Raw genomic sequence first — 25,425 nt, forward strand, 5'->3', positions numbered from 1 at the left:
AGTATTGTATTTTGGAGGCTGCAGTATGCGGTGTTTTTGATCCATAAAAAACCTTGATTTATTGTTCAGAAAGATACAAAAGGAAGGCCAGCATAGAATGAGGTCATGGTTGCTACTGTAAATTTAGAATGTGCTACTAAAATGAAACAGAATTGGTGCTTTTAATTTCATGGATTTTTATGTAGTTTTATGTAGTTTTAATAATCTGTAGAGAAGAAATGTAGAGATCATTTCTTGATTTGTTCTTTGCTTATTTACATCCAAACCCTCACTCCCCCCCAACCACCACCACCACACACACACACCCACCCACCCACCCGCCCACCCCCCCTTTGCTGCACCATCTTTAAAGGACATAGACTGTGTGTCATACCAGACTGGAACCTGGATTGCAGTTCTCCTTTCCTCTAAACTGAAGCAGCAGAGTGCTGATTCTTGGAATCGTCTTAGGGCCCACCCTCCTCTCAACCTCCAGTTGGAAGGGAGGAAAACTGCTGCTCAGATTACAGAAAACAGAAACACACAGGATTTCTGTTCATGGTCCTGCCATGATTTACCAGTAAAATAAGAGAACCTTGATGCTTAATGTCAAACAAGCAGTCAAACAAACAATTATACATTGTTAAAGGATGTAAAGGGGTAGTGAAGAGTAAGAATGCAATATTTTGTGGTTGTTTTAGCAGTTTCTCTGTCTTTGCAGAGTGACATCTTTCAGAATTAGCACTGTGGCCTTTAGACTGCCTTAGTTGCAATAGCTTAATAAATATGGAACTAGGTACTGTTTTTTCATGTAGTGTATGCTGTGTTTCATTTCTGAGATTTAGTGTCTCTGTGTGCATGCCCAGGAATTAGGGTCTTCATTTCAGTGCCCATTTTGAGACTTTTTCTAGAGCAATTATTCATAACAGCTGAAGTAAAAATAAATCCCATATACTGCAAACAGGAAGTTTCCCCAGATTCCCTAGAGTGTTGCCATCTTGCTGGAAAAGAGTCAAGAAAGAGAAAAATTTTTTGATTATATTTAATTTTAAAATTACAGAATGTATAATTTTATAATACTGGGCTACGAGAGGTTATGGAAAATTTGTTCTGTTCCTTTAAAATGGATGATGCACAGTAACATTATCCCACAATCAGTCCCTTCATGATTAAACAAAATTAGTTATGTCCTAGTGGTGTTGATTTTTGCCAGTATTAATTATGAAACATACATATAGTTGATCTAGTTCTTCATGTTTTTTAAATATTTGCAGCTTAGCAACCAATATAAGCAAACTACTGTTTTTATTTATTTAGCAAATAAATACCAAACAGATAAAAAAGACCTAGAGTTGTACTATGGTGCATTTAATCAGTGAGCTCTACTCAAATTCAAGTAACTACTGACTTTTAGGAACAAAATTGTGCATGTGATAAGTCTTGTATCATCAGGTGCTTTTAAAAATTTTACTTGGGTGTTCTAAAAGAATCTAGCACTTGTCTTTTCTAGAAGTCTAGATGCTTTTGAAAATGTTATCTTTTGTCTTTGAAAACTACCCTTTTTTTTAAATACTTATTGAAATGTGACCTAAATATGCCTATCCCACTCTTTTAAAAGTATATTTAGTGAAAAGAGGTTTGCTTTCTTCAGAAGAGAAAAGCAGCACAAAACTCCATTAAACTAATTGAAAACATGTTTGGGTGTTACAGTGATCTTTAGAGTTGAGGTCTTTTTGAAAATGCTTTTGATACCACAAAAATGATTTAGCAAAGGAATTTTTTGGAAATGTGAGGCCATACAAAAAGTATAGTATCTTAATGCAATTAGGTATCTCTTGAAACAAATCTTGGAAAATGTTATTTGCCATATCTAATGTTGCTGTAACTTAAGGCTGTGCTGTTTTCTCCTTTTCCTTACTTCTTCTGTCTGTGTTCCCCTTTGCTCTTGCTATTGTACTATAACTCTTTAGTATTCCATATCTGTCCTCGTGTAGCACCAGCTAGTCCTATAAAATCTCCCTACAAGCCTTCCCCCACCCGAAGCACAGAAAAAAAGAAGGCAACATCAGCTTCTGCTTCTGATGCCTCAAGAGGGGCAGCGGCAGCTGAAGTTACGCAGGTGGGTTGGAATAGGTTTTAATTTCTGTTTTGGGTTAAGTTGATTTAAGGTTAAGTTGATTTAAGTTGTCTTGTTTCATTTTTATTTACCAAAGATTGATGTGCCATAACTTCTGTAAGACAGCTAAATCAGAGAAAACTTTCTCTGTATCTGCTGCTGTATTTGCCCTGCTGTAAGTTTTTAATACCTTCTAGGAAACACTGCATAGCTTCTATTAAGGAACACTATTTGGAGTGGTGTTTCTGTGTGCTGGGTATCTCCATTTCTGACTCTGAAACATATTTTGTCTCTGAGTTGTCTTATGAAGCCAGTACTTCTGGGAATGGGTGTGTAGCAAATAGTGTCTGTCTATAAATCTGTTCACTGTCCTAGTTGCTTGGCAAGTTTTCCCCATACTCCTGAAACTTGCATAGTGTAGTAGCAGCATCTCTAGTTTACACTGTTCAAGTTTCACTTTTTCTCTGTTGATATAAGTTTATTTAACATTCCGCTGTTGGTAACTTTGCATTTTCTGTAAAAACAAAGAATATAAGATAACTTAGTTTATACATGCCTACAAATTGCTAAGCATGTTTTTAAAAAGGTGTGCTGACATTCAAGAATTCTTTCCCATAGTGCCCCATATTTGGTAATAACAAATAGGTCTAGCATGTCCTAGAGCAGTTGTTTATAAGTAATTTTGAAATGTTTCTCCATTGCTTGCTGAAGCTCTTGCAGGGTAGCATACTACTGTGCTGCTCCACTAGTATTTCTTTATGATATGCAGTGTTTAACAGCATTTGCATACTGCGTGTAAGTGAAAAGTAAAAGTGCTTATGCTCAAGGTAGAATGATCTGGCACTTCGGTTGTGTACCGGCAGAGGCGTAACAACTCAGCCAGGCACCCGGGCCAGCTGTCACACAAAGGGCCGCTTCTGCTTGCTGCGGTACCATGCGATTGTGACTGCAGTCTTACAGTTTAGCAGCAGCCATCTCTTTCCAGCCCCTTGCCTCCCACAAGTCAGCGACCAGGACAGCTGTCCTGGGTACCCTGCTCTACCTACACCACTGGGATTTAGAGAACTTTAATTTTGTTTGTGCATTTGTGCATATCTATTGATATTCCCTTTGTTAATTCTTTATATTGACGCTTTTCTCTTAATTACAAAAGCTAAGTAAAGGAACCTGAATTTGTTGTTCTAGGCTGAAAAGATAAAGAAAGAGAAGCGACCCACAACGCCTGTTTCATCATCTGGCTTGGGTTCCCCTCTGAGAAGATCAGATTCTCCTGCAGGCATGTCCAAAAGATCTGCATCACCTGCAACACCCAAGTATGAATATTTTTATGTTTGGTCCAGTCAGTGTGCCCTCTTAGCCATAGGATAACCCTGAATGGCCCAGGCGCTTCCCTAGGAATGTGAAATAAAACCTGATAAATTTTAGTTCTAATTTTTATGTATGATCTGTGCTAAATCCTTGTAATAATATTTTCCTCCCATTCTCAGGTCATGATTTCTGCTACCAATCTGACTTTTAGTTGGTAATTTATGTTAAATCTAGTTTGTTTGAAATGTAGCATGACTTTAGTTTTGTAACATGTTTTTGAGGCCTTTTCTGTCTAATGGAGAGACATTGGCAGAGTACAAATGCTTTGTTTCAGGCCTTGTACAGATACGCAGTTTCTCCTGGAAAAATTGCTACTCTTCCAAAAGAAACCATGAGTGTACAGGGGTTTTAAGCTTTTTCTCCCTGGTAAAATGGCCAGTCTAGCATCAAAATAGCCTAGGAACAATAGGGTTTCTCTTGGGATAAAGGTTTCTCTTTGGATAGCAAATGTCTGTACATGCTATGGCTTCTCTCAGAAGAGAACATAGTCCTCCAGCTTCTCCCCCACCCTCTCAGGAAGAAAGTGTGTCATTTGCTGGACTCTGGTGCTCCAGAACACTGCCCCTTTGCAATCCCAACATGGTATTGTGGGGAAATGCAGGTTGACTATGGGCAGTCTGGGTCAGTCAACCAGGGCTGCCCTATGCACTGCTGTGATTTGTCACCAGGCAGACTGAGGAAGCCTGCAGAACATACTTAGATATGTACACAGGTGTACTCTCCCTGCTAGCTGCAAGCTCTGTACTCTTGAGGATGTCAGCATTTGAATATCTGTACACGTGGCTATGGGTAAATTTCTATACCTGGATAGCAAACCTGGGAGGTTATTTGAATGTGTATACTCAACCTCAGTCTACACCAGTGGGACCCAATCCATCTAGGCTTATGGGTTGGATTAGTGTCATAGGACTGATTGTGGGCCAGATCCAGCATCTGTGGACCAGCTCCATGTCCCAGATCTGGCTGCGGGCTGGCCCAATTTGGGATCTGGGGCCATGTCATCCAGCCCACGGCACTCCTCTCAGATCCAGAAATGTGGTAGCAGGAGAGTGATGGCAGTGTGGGTTGAGCACCACTGCTGTATACATTTAACCAGTTGCACTAGCTCTTGCTGACTATGGTAGTCTGGTACACAAATCAATCCCCTATCCCCTAAATAAATATATCCTTAATTTCTTTAAAACTTGATCCTTTGAGTTCAGTGTATTTTAATAATTAACTTCATTACTGACTATGACAGTTATATGCCTCTTGAAACATTCATACCTCAGTCTTGTGCTTTTTCCTACTTTGCACAAAGGAATAGGTATTTTTCTAAAATTGACTTGTTAATGTTGCAGTGGATAGTCCAGTTTTTGACACAGCTTCCTCAACAGCAACTCAGATCTTCCCTTTCTATTTCAGTCTTTTTGGCAGTCAGTCAACGGAGGAGAGTTATGCACAAGTTTGAGTTTTATTAATCAGAAAAAAACATAAAAAATAAAGTTTCTCGAAGTTCTGAAAAGCAGCCCGACATTTTATTCTTCAGTACCATTAGTGCACATCCCTTATCTTCCAGGAACATTTGAGCAATCACAGAGTCCTCATGGTTCATCCCCATTCTGTTAAGGAATAATAGACCTTCAGTGCTATTAAAGATACAGTAGTGAGCTCACACCCCTGTTAGTGAAGTAATATAAATTTGGATTGAGTCAAACCCTCACAACAGCGAGGAGAAAAAATTGCAGAGGATCCAGTGTAAGCATCACTTTGGACTGCTGTGTGTGTGATGGCATTAAAAAACATAAAGAAAAATTGGGGAGAGGGGGTATAAAGTGTATGATGTATATACATTCTAAACAATTAGAGCATATGTTATATAATACTGTACTTATCTAAATTGATGATATTTCTTTCATGGAATACAACCCTATCTTTTGCATCCACACCATCCAAATTTTATTACTGATCTGTATGTTTGTAACCTTTTACTGTGACTCAGATGAGATGATGAGATTGCTGGTCAATAGATGCAAAACTGTAATAATACTTGAGGAATCTTCCATTCGAATTTACAAACATTTTTTCTTAAGAAAAAACAATCATTTTAACTTGGGTAACTTTTTAATATAAATATTCAGTTATCTTAATTTTAAGTCTGAGTGTCTTTGACATTTTTGTGTTGTTATTAGAAACCACATGGTACAGATTACATTTCATATAAATAAATATATAACTTGTACATAGCATGTCTCTCTCATATCTCCTCTCTGTCATCTTTTCTCTAAACTGAGAAGTCTTAGCATAATAGTTTCTCCATGTATAGAATTCTCTTCTTGTTCTTTATCATCCTTGTTGCCCTTTTTGGAATCTCTTCTATTTCTATTGTATCCCTGTGGAGATGGACATCCCAGAACTGTATTTAGTATTCAGTGGGTATACTTCTGACTTATGCATTAGCATAAAAATATTTTCTGTTTTGTTTTAATGCCCTTAATAATTCCTAACATTCAGTTTGTCCTTTTGGCTGCTGTTGAACACTGAGCTGATGTTTTCAGAGAACTATTCACAATAGTTAAAATGTAGGACATAATACTCCTGCCTTTCTAATATCCTTCCATTATTTTTTTCCTCAAAATTGTTTGTGGCATTTGCTTCAGTTTGAGTGATACTTGCTTGAACGACGTTTAAGCATAGGAAAGTAATATGTTGTTTTATTATCCATTTATTTAACAAAGCTGCTTTAACCAGCCTTTCTAAATAGAAAAGTAAAAGAAAGCAATTAGCTGAAAGAACTTGAACCAAGAAAACAGGCAGACTGTAGAAAAGGTTTGGAAGGGTAAAATACACAAAATATATTGAGAGAGGCAAAATCTTTATTGAAGCAGCAGGGTTTTTAAAGATTTGAGTTTAGACAGAGATACCAAGAGAGTCAAGAAGATTGATCAAGAAAATATTTTGACACAAAAAAGAGAATAAAGGAGCTACTAAAAAAGCACAGGAGGCATTATATACAAAACAGGAGGCATTATATTATTGTGACATTGTCTGAATTTAGAGATGGGTCATAAAGTACAAGAAAGAACCATAATCTTAGATTTGATGTGCAGGGAAAGTACTAAGGTAAGTTGATGGAGTGGTGTAATATGGCAAAACCAAGGAATTCTTTTTAACTTCATAATTGCCAGTGGATATTGATGGCATTAAGTGCTTTTGTCCTCCAAATCCTTTTCCTGGTCAATAATACTTAGCACTTTAATAGCTCTCTTCATCTTCAAAGATCTTTACAAACATCAGCTAATTTTCAAATAATCCTCTGAGAGCATGTTAGCATTACTGCCCTATTTTATAGATTGGAAGAGTGATTAAGGGACATATTTTCTTGCTTTTTACTCAAGTTAATGGTCCCAGTGACATGAAGCAAAGCAGAGCTTAGCCTTCAGTGACTTGCCATGAGACAGAGATGGAACCAGTGCCAAGACCAGTTATTGAAGTCAGGGGTTCTGATTAGTTTTGTGGCCTGAAGAAAAGACTCTCTCTCTCTGATTAATATCTATATTTGAGAGAGGTGACCTTGATACTAATGGTGGTTCTTCTTGGGGCATTTCCTTCCTGATCTGTAAGCATTTACCAGTACTTTCTGGCTTGTGTTGCTAATCCAGTTTAGAATTTAAATATTTTCTGCCAGTTACATTTAGTAGTCCAAATTCTGCAATTTGATCCATATAGATTCTTCCACTTGTGTAACTTCCCACTATAGCTGGTGAGACTTTGTATGAACTACAATGCTCTGGCTGCATGAATCAAATTTCAGGAGCCTGACTACGTATAAAAATAAATGTGAAGGGATGAATTGATATATAATAGTATTATCATTCGTAATATTGTAAACGTATGTTTTTATAAAATATATAAAATATGCATAATGGCACAGATATTTATTCCTTTAAAAACAGTGTTGATAACATCCCTTTAATAATCCCTTTAATCATAATTAAAAAAAGACTCAAGCCTCAAGTAGAGACTGTGCTAGTGGAAGAGCAGGCTGTGTTCACAGTGGGGAGAAGTACCACAGAGCAAATCTTCAACATCCAAGTACTGTGTGAAAAGTACCAGGATCACTAAAAAGAACATCACCATAACTTCATAGACTTCAAGAAAGCTTTTGATAGGGTGTGGCACAAGCACTTTGGCCACAGTGAACAAGCATAACATCAGCAGATCCCTGATAACACTAAGAAGAACTTTACAGCAATGCAAGTAGTGGAGTGCTGATCAACAACAACATTTTCAAATAGTTTGCAACTTCAGTAGCAGTGTGGCAAGGTTGCCTGTTCTCACCATGCCTTTTAAACCTCTTCAAGCAAATCATGTCAGATGCCTTAGAGAATTTCACAGGAACTGTATCGTTTAAAGGGTGGAAGATCATCAACCTGCACTTTTTGATGACATCGATTTGATAGTAGGGACATCTAAAGAGCTTCAAGAACTTACAAAAATGCTAGACAAAACTGCAAAGAGCTATGGAATGTAGATAAACACTGAGAAAAGCAAACTTCCAAGATAACCATCAGCAATGTTGATGTGAAGATGAGCAATGAAAAAATTAGGAAGAGTAACAAGTTTTCAGTATTGGGGAGCCACCACCATCATGGAAGATCACAGAAGACTTGACATCTGAAAATGAAGTTGAGACCAGAATAGCCATTGCCACCAGCCAACTAACGAAGCTAATCTGGACAAGCAGCAATATGACATGGAAGGTAAAGTTGCCAAGGTCATCTACAATGCTTGATGGCTCTGAGGCATGGACGCTTAATAAGAAGTTAGAGAACAGAATTGAGGCATTTGAAATGTGCTGCTTGGGGATGCTGTTGCATGTCTCATGCACTCAGCACTGGACCTATGAGTCTGTCAAGCATCAAATCAGTCAAGAAATTGGAACCTATGAACCATTGTTGGAGGTTGTGAGACAATGAAAGCTTCAATGGCTTGAACAAATCATGAAAAGGCCAGCACTGTAATGCAGGGTGCAGTGGAGGGAAAGAGAAAATGAGGTAGAGCCAAGAAGAGCTGCAGAACCAATATTAAAGACTGGACAGGGCTTCAGTTGACAGAGTGCACAAAGTGAGCCAAACATAGGGCAGAGTGGAGGCAGGTTGTTACAGCATCTAAGGTGCCCCAATGATCACAGCAGCCTCAGGACTGCCCTGACTTTTAATACCCCAGTAGAAACAACACCTTTATGCAACTATGAATTCTCCACAGCAGTCATGTTCAGTATGTCTAGTTTTCAATTCATTCAGTGGGCATATGCAACTTATCATAGTCTTCACTTGGTAGCTATATGTGTGCAGTATTTTAACTTCTGCTTCAACAGTAATTAGCTGGCCTAAAGTTCTCTGGCCCAAGACACCCTAATTAACAGCTGTGAAGTAACTGGTGATGATGAGGATATTAAAGTACTAACACTAAGCAAAAAAATAAGATGGAAATTGCTTTTAAGTGGATATTACAAATGATAAAAAATCCAAAATATTAAGAACAGAAATTAAAAACAGTAAAGTAAAATAATAGCATCTCATGACATTATCTCAAAAAAGAAAGATTTTAGACCATGGTAGTCAGCTTTTGGATCTTCAGAGAGGTGGTTAGCCATATCAGTCTGTTGCCAAGCAGAAGATAGGGCCAGGTGACACTTCAGAGGCTGATCAGAGGCTTGAGCTTTCATAGGTAACAGCTTACTTTATCAGGTGCTGTAAATAGACTTTCAAGTAGAACATGATGTCTTTAAGTCTGTTCACAGCATCTGACAAAGTAGATTGTTACCTACAAAAGCTCATTCCTCTCTGAGTCAGTTACTCAAAGGTGCTACCCTGCCCTACCTGCTTCCTTTTGGATCTGTAACAATTGATGACCTATGCCAGTGGTTCTCAACCTTTTTAGGCTTAAGATACCCCTCACATGACCTGAGGCACTCCCCCCTCCTCCCCATCACTTTTTTGAATTGCACAGCATCTTATTTAAAAAACAAATTAATTTTATTACAGTGATTCCCTCCTTGCAGATAGGTCAGTACTAGGGTCAAGGCAGTGGCCAGGCAGGGAGGAGCCGGAGCCTGAGCCTGCACTTATTTCTTCACACCTCATGGCACTCTTCAAAAGATCTCATGCCACTCTGGTGTGTCCCAGCACTTTGGCTGAGAATCACTGACTTATGGTGAACCTGCCTTTTAAAGGAAACATTTGTTCTCTTCCATGCTGCCTTTGGATAAAATTGGATGTGAGCTCTGACTGATGCACATTTTTTTCTTCTGCATTTTGAAATCTTAATTGTTCTTGTCGGTTAAAATAATTGCAGAACTCCTTGAGATCTGAGTAAGGATGCCTTTTGCATGAAAACTTGTCAGAGATCTCTCCCAACTATAGAGTTGGTCCAATAAAAGATATCTCCCCCTCAAAAAAATCTTGACTACAAGATGGATGTTCTTTATAGCTGACTGCCATTTCCTGGCAAGTCATAGCTTTAGCTTCTGGCTTTTAGCAACTATCAAAACAATTAAAGCATCCTTCTTTCACCAGGCAACAGAAAGCAGCCCTAAAAGTAGGGATTGTTTGATAACACAACTGTTAGCTCATTTTGACACCAGTATAGTTTATTTCTCCCATCATATTTTCCAAAGTAGATCAAGAGATGTAATTGCTCGTTACTAAGCTTTTTCCTACCAACCTCTTCGATGTAAACCTGTTGTCATCCTTCTGTTAGAGTACAGTTACTGCTGTGGAAATGTTAAAAATGGCTCAGCCTTAGTTATGACTGTTCCTCTTCTCCTGTCACAACTATTGAAATGAAAACTTGCCAGAAATGTTTTCAGAAATAAACAAAATGGGATCCAAAAACTTGAAGAAGTTGGGGAATGGAATCTGAAAGAGCATCTGGCTGCCAAATAATATCTTCTGTTACATGGTATGAAATATAGTACTTTCAATCTTTTATTTTATAATTTATTTTATGAAATACAGGTGTGGTTGTAGCTAAAATATTGAATATGAATTAATATTCATCTGGGTTTCTATCAGCTAAAAGAGTTTCTTTATGTAGTTTATATACTTCATTATTTTCTTTGCTTACCCTAGGCATGCATAGTATTTTACAGCTGGATAAAACAGCAAACTTGCAGATAGTTTCTATTCCAGCCCAGGTGAAATTTGGACACAAGATCAGAATGAAAGCGTATAGGTCAAGATGCAATAAAGAACAAAAAGGGAAAGTGCCATTGCTAGATTTTGCTAAGAGAGTAGGTTATGAAAGAAGCTGGTTGGATAGGCATCCCCCTCTTCGGGCCAGTCTAGATGAAGTCTGCACTGCAGTAGCAGCATGTTCTGGCCAGGATGCTGCTAAGCACATCCTGCCCACCTGGTTCCCACAGACATGCTCCAACCATGGAAATATCATGCTGTAGCTACTGTGGTCACTCAGGCACATCTGCCTGTGGCTACTCCAGCCCTCAGTTTCCAGTGCAGAACAACAAGAAATGTTTAAACCTCCCTGCTTGCCATCTGCCACCTCCATGGAAGGAATCCTGAAATAACAAAGAGCAACTCAGAACAACTCACAGAGGCACTCTCATGGACCCAGAGGGACCTATTTTCCATTTCCAGCTCCCTCTGTGCAAAAATGAAGTTTATTTCCTACCTATGGGAACTTTTTATCATCTTTAATTTTCCCAGAGCCTGATGAAGGACATTGAGCCCAAAAGCTTGCATGAAAATATATATTTTTTGCAATTTCCTAGTTGGTTTAATGAAAGGTATCATCTTTGAATCAAGAGTTCTAGATTTTTGCATTTCTTTTTGTCTCAGACCAACACAGCTACCAAATACATCCCATTCTGAGATGTAATCACTCTTCTTGATGTCACATTCTGGCCCTTATCAGAGCTTTCATCATCAGTGGCTATCTTCTGTACATGAGAATGCAAAAGACCTCTCCATTTGTTGTTACTCTGAAAATTGTCACAAACCACTTCATATCAAACATTTAAGTGATCTCCTGGGGAAATTTAACATCAGTGAAAGGGGGTTGGAGTGGGGATTAATTTCTCCCAGTTTTGTTTTTTTTTTGATAACTAGTGTATAATTTTTGTTGGTTTTTTGTTTTTTTTTACCGTAATACGTTTTTATGGTTTTTGTTTTATTTCTTTTGTTTGCTATTAAATAAACATCAGATTTGGACATAGCATAACCTCACAAAAATATACAGATTTAGTAGGGTATAAATTGTAGCCCCTTCAGATTTAGAGCCATGGCGCCACCCTTTGTGAAGCAATTGGAATATGTGTAAGCATGTTTTGTGGATATTCAGAAGGCAGATGGTCTTTTAACTTTTGCTGCATCTTGTGCCCTTCTTCATCGTGTACCATCACCTGCTGTGCAACTCCTTTTATCATCGACTCTGCTTAATGTAACAGGCTTTTGCTGGCCTTGTTAATTTGACATCATCAGTGTATTGACTGTATGTATATTGCCTCTCACAAGACATTCTGTATTTTGAGGGCTTGGTGTTCCCAGAAATGGAATAATTATGCAAGAGAATGGAGATCACTTAGAAACCTTATTTTAAAAAATTAACTTTCTTGGGGACTGTCTATAACCCACGGATCTGCAAAAAGACATTGGTCTGATTGCTCTTTGTCTCCACATAGCTGTAATTGCCTGTAGACTAGTGATGCTTACCATTTTGGCCCTGTGAGCCAAATGAGTTGGGCAGGACCCGTCTGTGAACCGGATTGGGTGCTGGAGCCTGGCACCACCCCCTTCTGCCCCACTTGCTGGGTTTCGGTCTCAGGAGACCAATACTGCCCCCTCATGTCTGGACTGGGTCTCAGGACTACGGTACCACCCCCTTCTGGCCCCCTTGCACTGGGATTGGGTCCTGGGGGCCCAAAACCACCCCCTCTCTATGCATGGGGATTCGGCTCTGGGGTCAGTGCCACCCATCCCATGGGCGCTGGGATCAGGTGTGGGATCCAGAGCGCAGGGTTAGAGGCTCCCCACAGGTCTGAAGATTTGGTAGCAGGGGTGCAGTACCACCCTTCCCCTACTGTCAGATTTCCAGACCCATGAAAAAGCCCTGCAAACTGGTTGACATGGCACCATGGGCCAAATCTGGCCTGTGGGCTGCAGATAGAACCCTCCTGCTCTAAACTATTGTCCAGTCTCCCCTTCAGCCTCTTTGCCTAATGGTAGTTCCACATGCTGTTTCTATTATTGTAGTGTACTGGTCGTGCTGTATCTTGTTGTATCATAGTTCAGTTTTCACAGAGGCTTCCAAATTAATTGTTATTTTCTGTCATTCATAATTAGTTTAAATTTTCAATACTTAGTGTTGACCTGGGAGTGTGTATGGTTATAAAAATATATTGCAGTCTATAAAACTGTATATTGTATACATAAAAGTATGAATTACATTATTCATATACTCCATATATTCATATTATCTGTATAACCACAGAAGGTTAATGTTCTATAGATGATAGTCTCTTAATATAAGCTTTTAATATGTGTCATATAAATAACATCTATTTTTAAAGATAGTACACTATTTTCCTTAATATTCTATGAGGCAGGAAATGTCTATTATCTTTCCATTTCCATTCCATTCTAACTTCTCAAGCCCTGATTTATATACATGCGCGCGCGCGCGTGTGTGTGTGTGTGTAGCATATGTATATTTTAATAAATGGATCTTTAGCAGGCTGCTATAACCAAATGCATTATTTGCACTGTCATCACTGCTGGCACAAGTATAGCTATTTCAAAAGTTCCAGTACTTGAGTGTGTAGTATCCAGTCTGTTATTGGCTTGGTGGTCAAATAACTTGACTGATTGAATGGTGATGTCTGATTTGATTTGGATCAAATGTAGGCAACTCTAGGTCAATATTTAGATGTGTTTTACCTTGGTATACAGTCATGTTTTATGTATTTTTAGAAAACAAAACACTACTGAAAAGCAACTATTGTAGTAAGACAGAGACCAAACAGCATACGCAATTTATCTTGTATTTTAATTTCTGACTTCCTGGAAAAATTGAAAAAACATGGCACTTTGGCTATAAGAACTGATTATAGGCCATTAGATATCCTGGGGTTACTTGTGGAAGGTTATCCAGGTTTGAAATTAAGTTATAATTGTGAAAAATGGTATTATTTGCTAGTAAGTCATATGCCTTTCCTCTTCAAAATATTCTATAGGCATTTAAATGTGCCTGCTTAGATTTCCTGTTACAGAACCTGATTTGACTGTTCGCATTCAAGCAGCAACAGTGCAGATGCAATGAAGGCCCCTCCCTGTACTATGGAAGGATTGTATCACTGCAGTCTCTCCAGCAAAGCAGAATAAATTACTGCAGATGTTCCTTCCCAGTCTACATTTTGGGTGCTGTTGACATATTTATACAGATCTTATACTTGTTGTCTTAAATGCACGAATATGTAACATTGCCATTTTAAAATGATGGCACAGTAGCTTTACCTTTGGGAATACCCAAGATGGGAGGGCTGGGCAAAAAAACCCAACTCCATGGATTTAATTTAAAATAAGGAAACCTCTCTGATATGAACTGAAAGTGGAACTCTAGTGGATCAGTCCCTAGTGGAGATGATAATAAACACCCAAACAAGTTTGCCATGTATTGTCTCTTATGGAGTAGTGATGCAGGGCTGTGTAGGCATGTGTATGTAATATATACAAGTCAGTAATTAGATATGCTGTTCCTATTGGAAAAATATATCCTCCCTGCCACTAATCTTTTAAAACTTTTTCACTGCTTTGATAGTACAACATACAGTTTCATAGTTTCATAGTAGTTAGGGGTCAGAAGGGACCTGAATAGATCATCTAGTCTAACCCCCCGCCACTGTTTGGAGCACACGCTGGGATCACATGACCCAAGACAGGTGTTCATCCAACCTCTTTTTGAATTTACCCAAGGTAGGAGCGAGGACCACTTCCCTAGAAAGTTCCCAGATCCTAGCTACCCTGACAGTGAAATAGTGCCTCCTAATCTCTAACCTGAACCTATTCTCTAGCAGCTTCTGGCCATTGTTCCTCGTCACCCCCGGGCTCTTCCTATTTGCTGCTGATCTCCCCTAACGAGTTTGTAGACAGCCACCAAATCCCCCCTCAGCCTCCGCTTGCTGAGGCTGAACAGGTTCAGGTCCCTCAGCCTCTCCTCATAGGGCCTGCCCTTTTGCCCTCCAACCAAGTGGGTGGCCCTCCTCTGAACCTCTCAAGGCAGGCCACATCCTTCTTAAAGTGTGATGCCCAGAACTGGGCACAGTACTCCAAATGAGGCTGGACCAATGTCGCATAGAGGGGAGTATCACCTCTCTAGACCGGCTTGAGATACAAAGACAAAAGAAGAAAGTAGAAAATATCTATAAAGATGTCATACCTAAATCACATAATTGTACGGTATGTGAAATTTTCCTTTCTTTTCTCCCCAGGACAGTTGCAAAAAATTATCCACAATCTCCTAAAACTGCTAAACAATATCCAGCTTCTCCTGTGAAGCACCGTGCCACCTCTAATCTTAGCCAGGAGACTCCTAAAAAGAAAGCAGAAAAGGAGAAAGAGAACACTGCTTACCACAAAGCCCAGGGATCGCGTGCTGAAGAAGTGGGCCACACAACTGCTGAGAAACATGTGCCTTCTACAGGAAAGACTGAAAGCAGTGAAGGTGAGTTTTGGTACAAGGATATGCCTTAACCTAATGCAGTCACACCTGCTTTTAAACAAGAATATCCTCTCCATAAAAGGGAGAGGAAATGGTTTCTGGGGGCAATATCTTTATTGCCCCAACTACATATGTGGTCTTAGAGACAAGCTTTTGAGCACATTGCTGCTACCTCGGTGTTCAAACATCACTTCTTTCTGTAAGGGGATTTATAAACTTATAAATCAGGGGCAGATCTGGCAGTGGGTAGGCAGTGGTATGGTCATATCCCTCTTTATTCTTGGTCCATCCAAGGTTTAAGAAAAACTGCCTGGCAGTGGTGTTAACATTTATATTTAGGCAGCAGTGAGGGAATCACTTGACTTCATGATTCATTATAATCTATTGGATTTCTTCTGAACTCATCATCGTAGAGGTGTTAGCAGCCTTCTCTCTTTTTTGATGGTCTTGATATTCCATTAATCAGGCTAGACTTTCTTCTGTAATTCTGCTGTCTATTAATGGGTCCTAGTAATATAGCCCCCATTTCACAGCCCTGCAGGCTGTTTTTAACTTCGGCTGAAAATGTTAACTCAGGTATAAAAGTGTTAACTCGGGTAAAGAGTAACTCAGGTATAGAAATAATTTTCAGTATAACATTGGATTCACTGTCAAGATGCTAGAGCATTAAGATGTGGGTTTTTTCAATCTTAAAGTGATGTATATTTAATTCTAATGGCTACAAGACTAATGAAACAGCATATATGGATTTTTTTTTGCCTAGTTTGTTTTGCTTCTATATATAATATGTGATATAGCAAATTCACATTGCAGTGAAGTTATATTTGTTTTTGCTTTGATCTTAAACTAAATAATATAGCACTCTGCCCCTACCATATTACTAAAGCTTCTAGCTTCTTATTAACTGGAGAAAAATACATATTGTGCTATATGCAACAGTGTGATGATCTGCATCCCTTTCTTCAAAACCCTAGATCTGCCCTGAATACACAGTATTTACTAAAATCATGAGTTACGTAATTTCCATAGTTGCGAACTTTGTAAATTAATATGAAATGGGGAGCCCAAATCAAACATTTGGGCTCCACGGACATCTCATGGATCAAGATTTTCAGAAAACAGGTCTCTGCTTTAATGGCAGCGTATGGCTTGCGTGGCATTTATTTTTGGGTTGCTCAACTGAAAATAAATCTGTTCTTTCACTCTAAAGAGAATGCTTCATCTTGAGCTATACTAATCATTTGAACCTAGCATCGCCTAGAAAAAATGAGCACCTGTCTGCCCCATAAACTTATTCTGCCTGGTACTTCCCTAAAATGCTTTCCTTTGCCTGAGGACAGCCAAGTTCAGTTGAGGTAATACAGTAAGTGCTACTTTGATTGTAGTAATTAGAACAGTCTGAAATATTGTGTACCTCTTTTTTTTAAGAGTCAACGAAATCTCTAAAATAGGTATAATCTAAAATCGCACTACACAATCAAGTTGTTATATTAATCTTAATATTTCTATAGTTGTTTCCAGGGCCGTCTCTAGCTGGGGGCAAATTAGGGCGACTGTCCTGGGCCCTGTGCTTTGGGGGGCCCTGCGGAGCTGGACGGAGCGGCCGCAGTGACTCTGCACTGCCACCACCGCCCCGCTTCCACCACTGATGGTGGCAGCGACAGCTTCTTCAGGTCCTGGGTGCACAGAATTGGTTCAGGGCCCCGCATGAGCTGTTTTGCCTTGGGCCCCGCACCCTGCTTGGGTTGGCTTTGGCTGTTTCAGTGGCTTTTTATTGACTTGGCCTTCATAAACCTTATACAAAATAGAGTGGCCCACTAAGCTTTAAGTGCACAAGGGATGTAGAAAATGGATAGAAGGGCAAAGCAAAACTTGGATTTATGAGATGAGTGAATGGGCAGATAGGAGTCTGAGTGAAAAGATAAAGGTAGTTGCTGAAGATGTGATGTAACATTTATATATATTTGTATTTTATGTTTTCTTTTACTTCCTGCCAAATATTCTAACCACAATTCACCACCAGGAAAGCTCATGGCAGGGACTACAGATGCAGAAGAAGCTTCAAAAATTTTGGCTGAGAAAAGGCGTCAGGCTCGCCTGCAGAAAGAACAAGAAGAAAAAGAGAAACAAGAAAGAGAAGAGCGTGAAAGGTATATTTGTTTGATCTTCAAAGCTGTTAGCAGTAATATAGTAAGTTATTAGCACCCAGAAGCAAAAGTTTAGGCCAGGGGTCTGTTTATATGAAGTATTGGACAAATGCAGTCAGAAAGACAATGGAAGTTTCTCTTCCTCTATGGGAGTTGCCTGAAACTCAGCCTTTCCTGAGATTCAGTTCATCTCCTCTGGCACCTAACTTTAGGCCTTCATTTAGCCCATGCAACTCATTGGTATATTTCACTTTTACCTCTGATGAAATAGAAATGTAGGGCATATCCCTTTAAGAGCCCTGAGGATCCTCTTCCTTTCCTTACTTTACCTCAGTGGTTCCCAAACTGTAAGTTGCAACCCCAAATGGAGTTGGAATGTCATCAGATGGGGTCGTGATAAACAGGGATCCAGATTTTTTCCTTGAATGGATACAATCATGGATTTCTCCTTTAAAGGTGGAAAACTCTTTCAAACTGGCAGAGTTCCAGCCTGCAAGGGGCTGCTTGGGGCTGGGGGAGGTGGAGGAGGGTGATTGGAGGCAGGGGACACCGCATGCATGTGTGCGGAGCCATGGAAAGCAGCTCCTGCAGCTCCCTGCGGAGGGGAAGGCACAGGTGATGTGGCAGGGGGTGAGGGAGCCCAAGCAATGTGCCAGAGGGGAGCAGGGGCCAAGGCAGTGTGGTGGGGAGGAACATGCCCCTGAGATTTCTGCACCCATAGCGAGATGTGGGGCTGCAGCTGGGCCAGACCAGCTCTGTACAGGAGCCACCTCCACGGCCCATGGGAAGGCCCAGTGTGGGAGGGAGTGCTGTGCTGCCAGGGCTGCCAAGGTGAGGCATAGCAGCAGCATGGAGTTGTGACCCTACTGCTGCTAGGCGGGCTGGAGGTGCCTCAGCTTTGGTGGCAGTGCAGTGCTTCCTCCCAATCTGGGTCACCCCCACTCACTGGGATGTCCTGGCATGTCACCCACTGGGAAGGGGACAGGAGGAGGGGGGCGGGCTCCATATTCCTCCCCGGCCACAGCAGCCACCACCTCCCGCAGGTGACAGCTGGGGCCTGGGTGCTGCGGGGTGGGGGACAGTGTTTGGGGCCTGCGGGGCCTGGCCTTGGGACATCTGTGGGGGGTGGGGGACTATGGGTTGGGAGTGAGGGGCATCTGGAGTGGGGGGAGGCTGCAGTTTGGGAGTTAGGGACCATGCTGAGGAAATATGATCATAACTGGGGTCATACTCAGGAAAAGTGTGGGAAGCACGGCTTTACCTTCTCAACCCACCTTGAGCCTCCGAGTATGTCTATACTGCAGACTGCAGTGTCTGGTAAAGATGTTCAGACTGGCCTTAAACGAGCTAGTTGCAGTATCAGAAGCAGTCTAGCTGTAACAGCATGGAGTCAGCATGGGTTAATTTTTGCTCATTTGAAATTAGATTGAGTACCTTTGTGTGTACCCTGCAGGCTGCAGCATAGAGATACCTTTTGGCCTGGAAGGACTGAATGGGATTCGATTCAAAGCATTTTCAGTGTTGCTAAGCAACTGTCCAAAAGAGACACTGTTAAGAATCTCAGTGCAGTCCTGCTGCCTTTCTGTCACCTGGATTCCCTCGTGGTTGGGGGAGTGAATAGCAGCAACTGCAGCATCCTCAACTCTTTCTAGTTTGAATGGTATATTCATAAACCGGGCAACCACCCACAGACTGTGACTACCTTCTAGCTCCTTACCTGTCTGTCATTACTACCTTACCCTTGGCTTCATGGTAAAGTTTCACGTGGGAATAAGAGCTCTGAGGACAGCAATGTAGCCCAGATACTGTAAGAAACTTAGCTGCAAGAGGTTAGGTTCACCCCTAATTATGTTGAGGACAGCTAATTAGCATTGCTTAGTAACTAAGCTAATAACCACCTATGCATGCTAATTGCTCCATCTCGTGCACTACTTGATGTGGCTACCCTGTTTCTGGTTGGGATTGGAGTATTGTGCGGAGCCACATGGCATGTTTGAGGGTATTCCTACTAGAGACAGTAAGTTTAGTTTCAAACCTCCTTAAAGTTTTACTGGGGCAGGGTGCCAGACATTTAGATATTTGATATAACAAAGTGCTATATTTAGCTGACTCTTAAATCAGCTTACCTGTGTAAGACTTGAAGCAGTTCCATAGTTAGGGGTTTACTTCAGCTCCAGTTTTCCTGGGGAGCTAATGAATACAAACCTCTGCTTTCTTGACCCGTAGTGCTCTGTACTATTGTTTTAGGAAACATGCTTTCCCGAATTGATCACATGCAGGTAAAGACAGGTGGGGATAAGATCTCAATGGCAGGCCACAACTTGGCTAACTTTAACACTGAAGAAGTTAATAGTACTATGCTTAGCTCACACTCTGTCACATGCTAGGCATTTAACCTGATCCATTGAAGAGATACACTCAAATCTAAGATGAAGTTCCTCTCCCCATATTCAACAGGGAGAGAAAGCTCCTCATCTTGGATTTGAGTACAAGGCTCGGGATGGGGGGGGCGTGGCTGCTGCAGCTTCTATTCTGGCCCTTACCTATGGTCTGGGGTGAAGTCAGATCTTCAGTAGTTGCTTGCCACCTCTGCCCCCATGCTGGCACTCTGCAGCCTCCTCCTGGCACCCTTCCCGCCCTCCCCACCAGCCCAGCTACTTATGATCCATCATGGCTCTGGCCCTATTCCAGTGTGGAGCAAGGCGGACCCCTGCCCTGCACCCCAAGACCTGTAGTCTCCCTTATGTCTGTCTATTCCACTGTGGCCTGATTGGTATCCTCCTCCCCTTGGTGGGGATTTGCCTGCATACAAATAATTGCTTTCCTGGGTCAAGTAAAACAGTCAATAAGGCACAGTGGAATTGTGGTTATTTGTAACTATTCAAAGCTGGAACATGTTTTAATTCTGCATAAGCTACTTTTGGAGAAAAGAAGAAAATTTTGTTCTAATTAATGTTAGTTATGTCACTGTTCAAAAGGGAGTGTTGTTTCTGTGAAATACAAGATAGAAATAAATCTTAGAAGTTGGTTGTATACCTAATTAAAAAGTTGTGGCCAGTGCCTCCATTTTCCATAAAACATATGTTATTTGGTGCCAGACCAATTGCTCTACCGTCAATACAGCATAATCCTTGTTAAACAAGGTGCAATAGGTGCTTCACTTCTAAATGTGCTGCTGTTTTTGAAGGCTCGAGAGAGAGGAGCAGCAAAGAAAGGCAGAAGAGGAAAGAATTCGTCTAGAGGAAGAAGCTCGTAAGAAGGAGGAGGAAAGAAAACGTGAAGAGGAAGAGACCAGGAGAAAGGCAGAAGAGGAAGCTAGGAAGAAAGCTGAGGAGGAATCCATGCTGAAGGAAAAGCAGGAAAAAGAGATGCAAGCCAAGCTTGAGAAACAGGTACAGAATATGATGCATCTCTCAAGGGCAGGTGTTAAGGAGGCAGATATCTAAAGTACAGTTTCCCTAAAGGCAATGGGCCTGATTTTTCAAAAGTGCCAGGAACCAACAACTGGTCGAAGCACTGGGAGCAATGTGTACTTCATTTTTTTAATTAATCTCAACCTTGTTTATTAAATGTTTAAAAAACCACAAGTATGGAACAATTAATAAAGAGTAATTTCTATGTTTTCTTGAAGCCTATTATTTCTTAGGTTAAATAGAGAGCAGTGATTCATTGCAGTAAAGATGAACTGTAGTCTGGAAAATGCTGTCTCAGGGATGCCCTCAGTGGCTGCCTTTTAGAATGGGACCTGCGTAGAGCTGGGTGGAAAATTTCTGATATAGTCTGCCAACAGTATATATTGCCATATTCTGCCAGCAGTATATATTGGGGAGGTCTCACAATATTTTATAGAATCTGCTTGTCTGCCTAAAATAAACAATTCTCTTATGACTTAAACATTTTGATTAGAGAGAAGAAGCTGAAGCCAAAGCTCGAGAGGCAGCTGAACACCTACGTCTAGAAAGGGAACAAATCATGCAGCAGATTGAGCAAGAAAGACTGGAGAGAAAGAAGGTAGGTGTTTACTTCCATTTTTAAAGTATTAATACCTGTGGTTTAAATGAGGGTATCCATAAGCTAGCCCTAATTTACTAAAAAAATACCACCCCCCCCCCCAAAAAAATTCCAGTTTAATTTTCTTTATACTTTGCTAATCTGTAAACTGTTGCAGACTTGATAGTTATTTTTATTTAATCATATTTACTATGGTATCACATAGTGGTCAATTAAGAATAGTGTTCTGTTTTTCCAGGCATTATACACGCAAGACCAGGCAGTCTTTACCCCCGAAATGCTTGCAATTTAGGTAGACAAAATGGACAAGAAGGAAAGAAAGGGATAAGCCTTACAAGCAAAGTAATGGTTAACACTCACCAATAGTGGCTTTTTGTCTGTTTGTTCTGAAGCTTGCTCAGTGTGGTATTTTAGTTGAGGAAGTGGATTTGTACTCTGTAGAAAAAAATTGTGTATCTGCTGGGCAAAAGCAATCTTAGGTGCATACCAATGGTATGTTTTTAGTGGTAGAATCGATGTTTCCCCATTAGATACTCTAGGTGTACAAAGATGCATACCGTTTCTACCAGACCAAAAATGGTGGTCTAGATAGAAAAATGTACTGACTCCAATGAAGTAGATGTGGCCCCCAGTAGTTTCAACACACACATGAATGAACACATGCGTGCTTACAATACTGATAAAAAGTGCAGTGCTGTCCAGCATCCCCCACAGCTCTGAGTTTGTGGTTCGAACTGCACTCTACTGCTGCAACCCAGCATGCAACAAACTGCTCCCCCCTCGCAGCTTCAAGGTTGGGAAAACCTAGCCCCTCTCCACAGCCCCAGGGCTATGCAGCTGTCTGCCCTGCCACCCTGAGTGAGCTGGAGAACCTGACCCAACCAGACCCAAATCGGCAGCACCTGACCCTGACCATACTCAGCCAATCTGTGCTGAAACTGGGTCTGTTAGCTGGTGCCAGGAGGGGTAGGGATTCATTGTGGGCTGCTGGAGGGAAAATTGACAGGCTTGAAAAGAGAGTAGATATGTTTTGGGTCTCCTGTCTCAAAGCTTAACAGCTGGAGAAGAGAGAGGGGGTACTGTGGGCAGGGAGGTGCGGTCCTTAGGGGCAGCCAGCCAGTTGGGGCCAAACCTCAGCTGTTGTCAGCTGTGTTGCCAGCCAGGGGCCCCCCCAAAGCACATTGGATGCATGCACAAGGGCCCCCCCCAGTTGTGTGACATCAACAGCACAGGCTGTCTGTGGAGCACCCAGACAGCCCCTGTGATGTTTGTATAGTGCTCCCCTGGTTGGTTTTTCTACCAGGAGAACAAAAACATTGGCGTTCTCACAGATTTTTTGAATGCTTGTGCACACACCTTGTCCACTGTCTTTGCCTCTGAGGGTATAGAGCAGCAGGAGGAGGACTCTACTTGCCACCTTGCATCTGCTGCTGCCCCTCATATGGGAAAATGGATGGATTTGTATACACACCTCTCTACTAAGATATACAGAGAGAGAACAACAACAAAGTCTCTAGAGAGTATAGAACTCTTTAGCTAATGTACAGAATGCCTCCTTTTGTATCTGTAGCTTCAGATTAGTTTTAAATTATTAGTCTCAAAGGGAAGAGATGTGATTCAGTCAGGGTCAGCCACTTTGTACATTAGAGGCATTTATACATGAACATTTGTCTGCTCTGGCATGCCAGGAATCCAGCACATCAGAGCAGACTCAATTAATCTAGTCTGTGGAGCATGCGAACTGATGCATCTGGTGCTGCATTGCATGCATTTGTATAAATGGCGAAATGCACGTCAGTGCTAAAAAAAAATGGCGGCGGCGCGCTTTTGAACTAGAACACCATACCTAAACGAAAACAGAGATAATGCTTTGGACAGTGAAGAAACATGTCTTTTTAATTAACAGGACAAAAAGTAGAGTTTTACAATAACCGTACCTTACATATTTCCAGGAGTAGCTTCATCTATTTTAATGTGTCCCTGTTCTTCCTTTCCCTCACCCCAAAATTGGCACAGATGTTCGAAAGAGAATCTTTTATTTTAAGAGCTGATAGATAGCAAAAGTAGGGAGATCTCTACAAGTACCATATTTTCTTGCAAATACCCACCCCTGCCCTGCATATAACCGACCCTGGTTTTTAAAGGTCATGTGAAGAAAAAAAGATCTTACCTGGGGTAGGTATCCGAGTAACAGTAGTTAGGGAGCCAAACCTGCTCATAAGCTCGTTGCCAGCCCCACATGCTGGATGGGGATTTCAAACTGACCCCATAGGCCAGGTTCAACCTGATGTAATGGCTCCAGGTCTGCAGCCTGGTCTTGACCCAGCACTGTACATTCTCCATGTTACCCAACCATGTTATCCCAGTGGGTCCAGAAATTTGGTGACAGAGAACATACTATACTATACTTCAGTAGTATACTTCCATGTACAGGTTGTAATTGTTTGACGATCCTTTTTATCGGTTCAGGTGTGGGACGATAAGTGACAACCAAGCGAGTGTCGTCAGTGGGGCTTTTTCCTTGTGTTATAGTAGGCTGCTGCAAGGTATTTGTGTGGCTTTTTCAGAGATACAGTTTATTTCCCTGCTGGAGTGCACTTGCTTGGTTTTAGGCAGTTTTCAGTTTGTCAAGACGGGTGTCACAAGTACTCTCCTTGGAGCTGATGCGCTGGTATCTGAAGGCCTGACTGTAGATGGTAAATGGTAAATGCAAATGGTGAAGTGTAATTTTTCTCTAACCTCACCCCCTGGGACTTCTCATTGCATGTTGTTAATCTTCTTTTAAAAATGAAAATACACTGTAGAGGACAATTCTGCAGTAGCAGGTAGAGTGAAAAGATACCATGCCAGGTTACTTCCATCTTTGATATCTATGACTAAAAGGATTTTATGATTTTTATCTAAAAAACTTGCAACTATCACGTTTTTCTAATGAGATTCTTTCTCAAACAGTGCTCCCCTGCGACCAAATTTCCAACACTGTGGAATGTTTTTCACATATTATGCACACCCCAATTTTTACCAGCTGGGCTGGGGATAATTGGTGGGTATTGTGCAGGTTATATTCAAGAAAATATGGTATTCAGTTTGTGCTCTGATGAAGAAATAATCTGAGATTTGAGCACTTAGTGTTCAGTTAATGTTTGGAAACAAGCTTCTCCTTTGGGAGCTGGGCATAACAGCTCACATCTCATAATCACAAATACTGGTTTTATTACTCATCTATTAATCTTCGCAATGAGAGAAATTCAGGTTGCTGGAATTGTGGTGTCAAAGATAGCTCCGTGTTCCTCTTTCCTCCTCCTTTTTCTGTATTCTCCTCATCTCTATCCTCCCTTTTTCCAGTGGAGACAGAGAAGAGGTCATGACATTAGGGGAAATCAATCTTTCTTTCTTTCTGCTCCTCATTACTAATCTCTTAAACCTTTCATTCCAGTTAAATAGCATGCCTGTCTCCTAACCCTCTGATTTGATTTATGTTGATTTTTAGAGAATTGATGAAATAATGAAAAGAACAAGAAAGAGTGACACACCAGAAGCAAAGGTATCTCTCTCTCTATCCTAGTAAACAAAAAAAAAAAGATTGTAGGATAGTTCCATGTAGGGTAAATGCTTTGCATAGAGATGCTTTTTTCTTAAGGCCAAATCTTATTTCACTGTTTCAGGCATCTAAGTCTCTAAGTGCAGTCCAAGGCTACCCTGCTCTTGTCCCTGGGAAAATATTGATGCATGAGGTGGGTGGGCTCTCCTCTTCCCCTTCATTCCTTTGCTGTTGTTTGGGTACATCTACACCTGCTTTTGCAGTGTGCCTGGCAAGGATGCTCCTGGGCACACTGTGGCCACCTAGTCCCCCTCACTCTAAACCTGGAACTAAACCAGTGAGTCTGTCTGGGCTCCCCTCCAGCTCTTGTCCATGCCAGAGAGCAAGGTGTAGAGAGCACTGGAGAGGGGGTTACTCCCAGGTTGACCTGACCACCATGTTTTCAAGGTTCAGATGTGCAAGCAGGAGCATATGGGACATGTTGCCAACAGGGTGAGATGTGTCCTCTATGACTTGGTCTTAAAGCTAGCAGTAGACAATTAAAT

The 25,425-nt window shown here is 41.1% G+C and overlaps 1 protein-coding gene across 12 annotated transcripts in view; it reads left to right on the top strand.

Moving 5' to 3' along the window:
- MAP7D2 (MAP7 domain containing 2) overlaps window positions 1–25,425 on the top strand; it is a 141,291-nt gene that overhangs the window by 105,534 nt on the left and 10,332 nt on the right. For 8 of the 12 annotated variants that reach the window (XM_059720861.1, XM_019495094.2, XM_059720867.1 and 5 more), the window contains 7 exons: window positions 1,950–2,098; window positions 3,281–3,408; window positions 14,952–15,184; window positions 17,205–17,331; window positions 20,516–20,720; window positions 21,235–21,339; window positions 24,830–24,883. In XM_059720861.1, the coding sequence (XP_059576844.1) occupies window positions 1,950–2,098; window positions 3,281–3,408; window positions 14,952–15,184; window positions 17,205–17,331; window positions 20,516–20,720; window positions 21,235–21,339; window positions 24,830–24,883 (1,001 nt within the window). The remainder of the gene's footprint in view (window positions 1–1,949; window positions 2,099–3,280; window positions 3,409–14,951; window positions 15,185–17,204; window positions 17,332–20,515; window positions 20,721–21,234; window positions 21,340–24,829; window positions 24,884–25,425) is intronic. The other 4 variants (XM_059720866.1, XM_059720869.1, XM_059720868.1 and 1 more) reach the window with 2 other exon arrangements.

This window comes from Alligator mississippiensis, chromosome 1, assembly GCF_030867095.1.
Source record: "Alligator mississippiensis isolate rAllMis1 chromosome 1, rAllMis1, whole genome shotgun sequence".
Taxonomy (NCBI): Eukaryota; Metazoa; Chordata; order Crocodylia; family Alligatoridae; genus Alligator; species Alligator mississippiensis.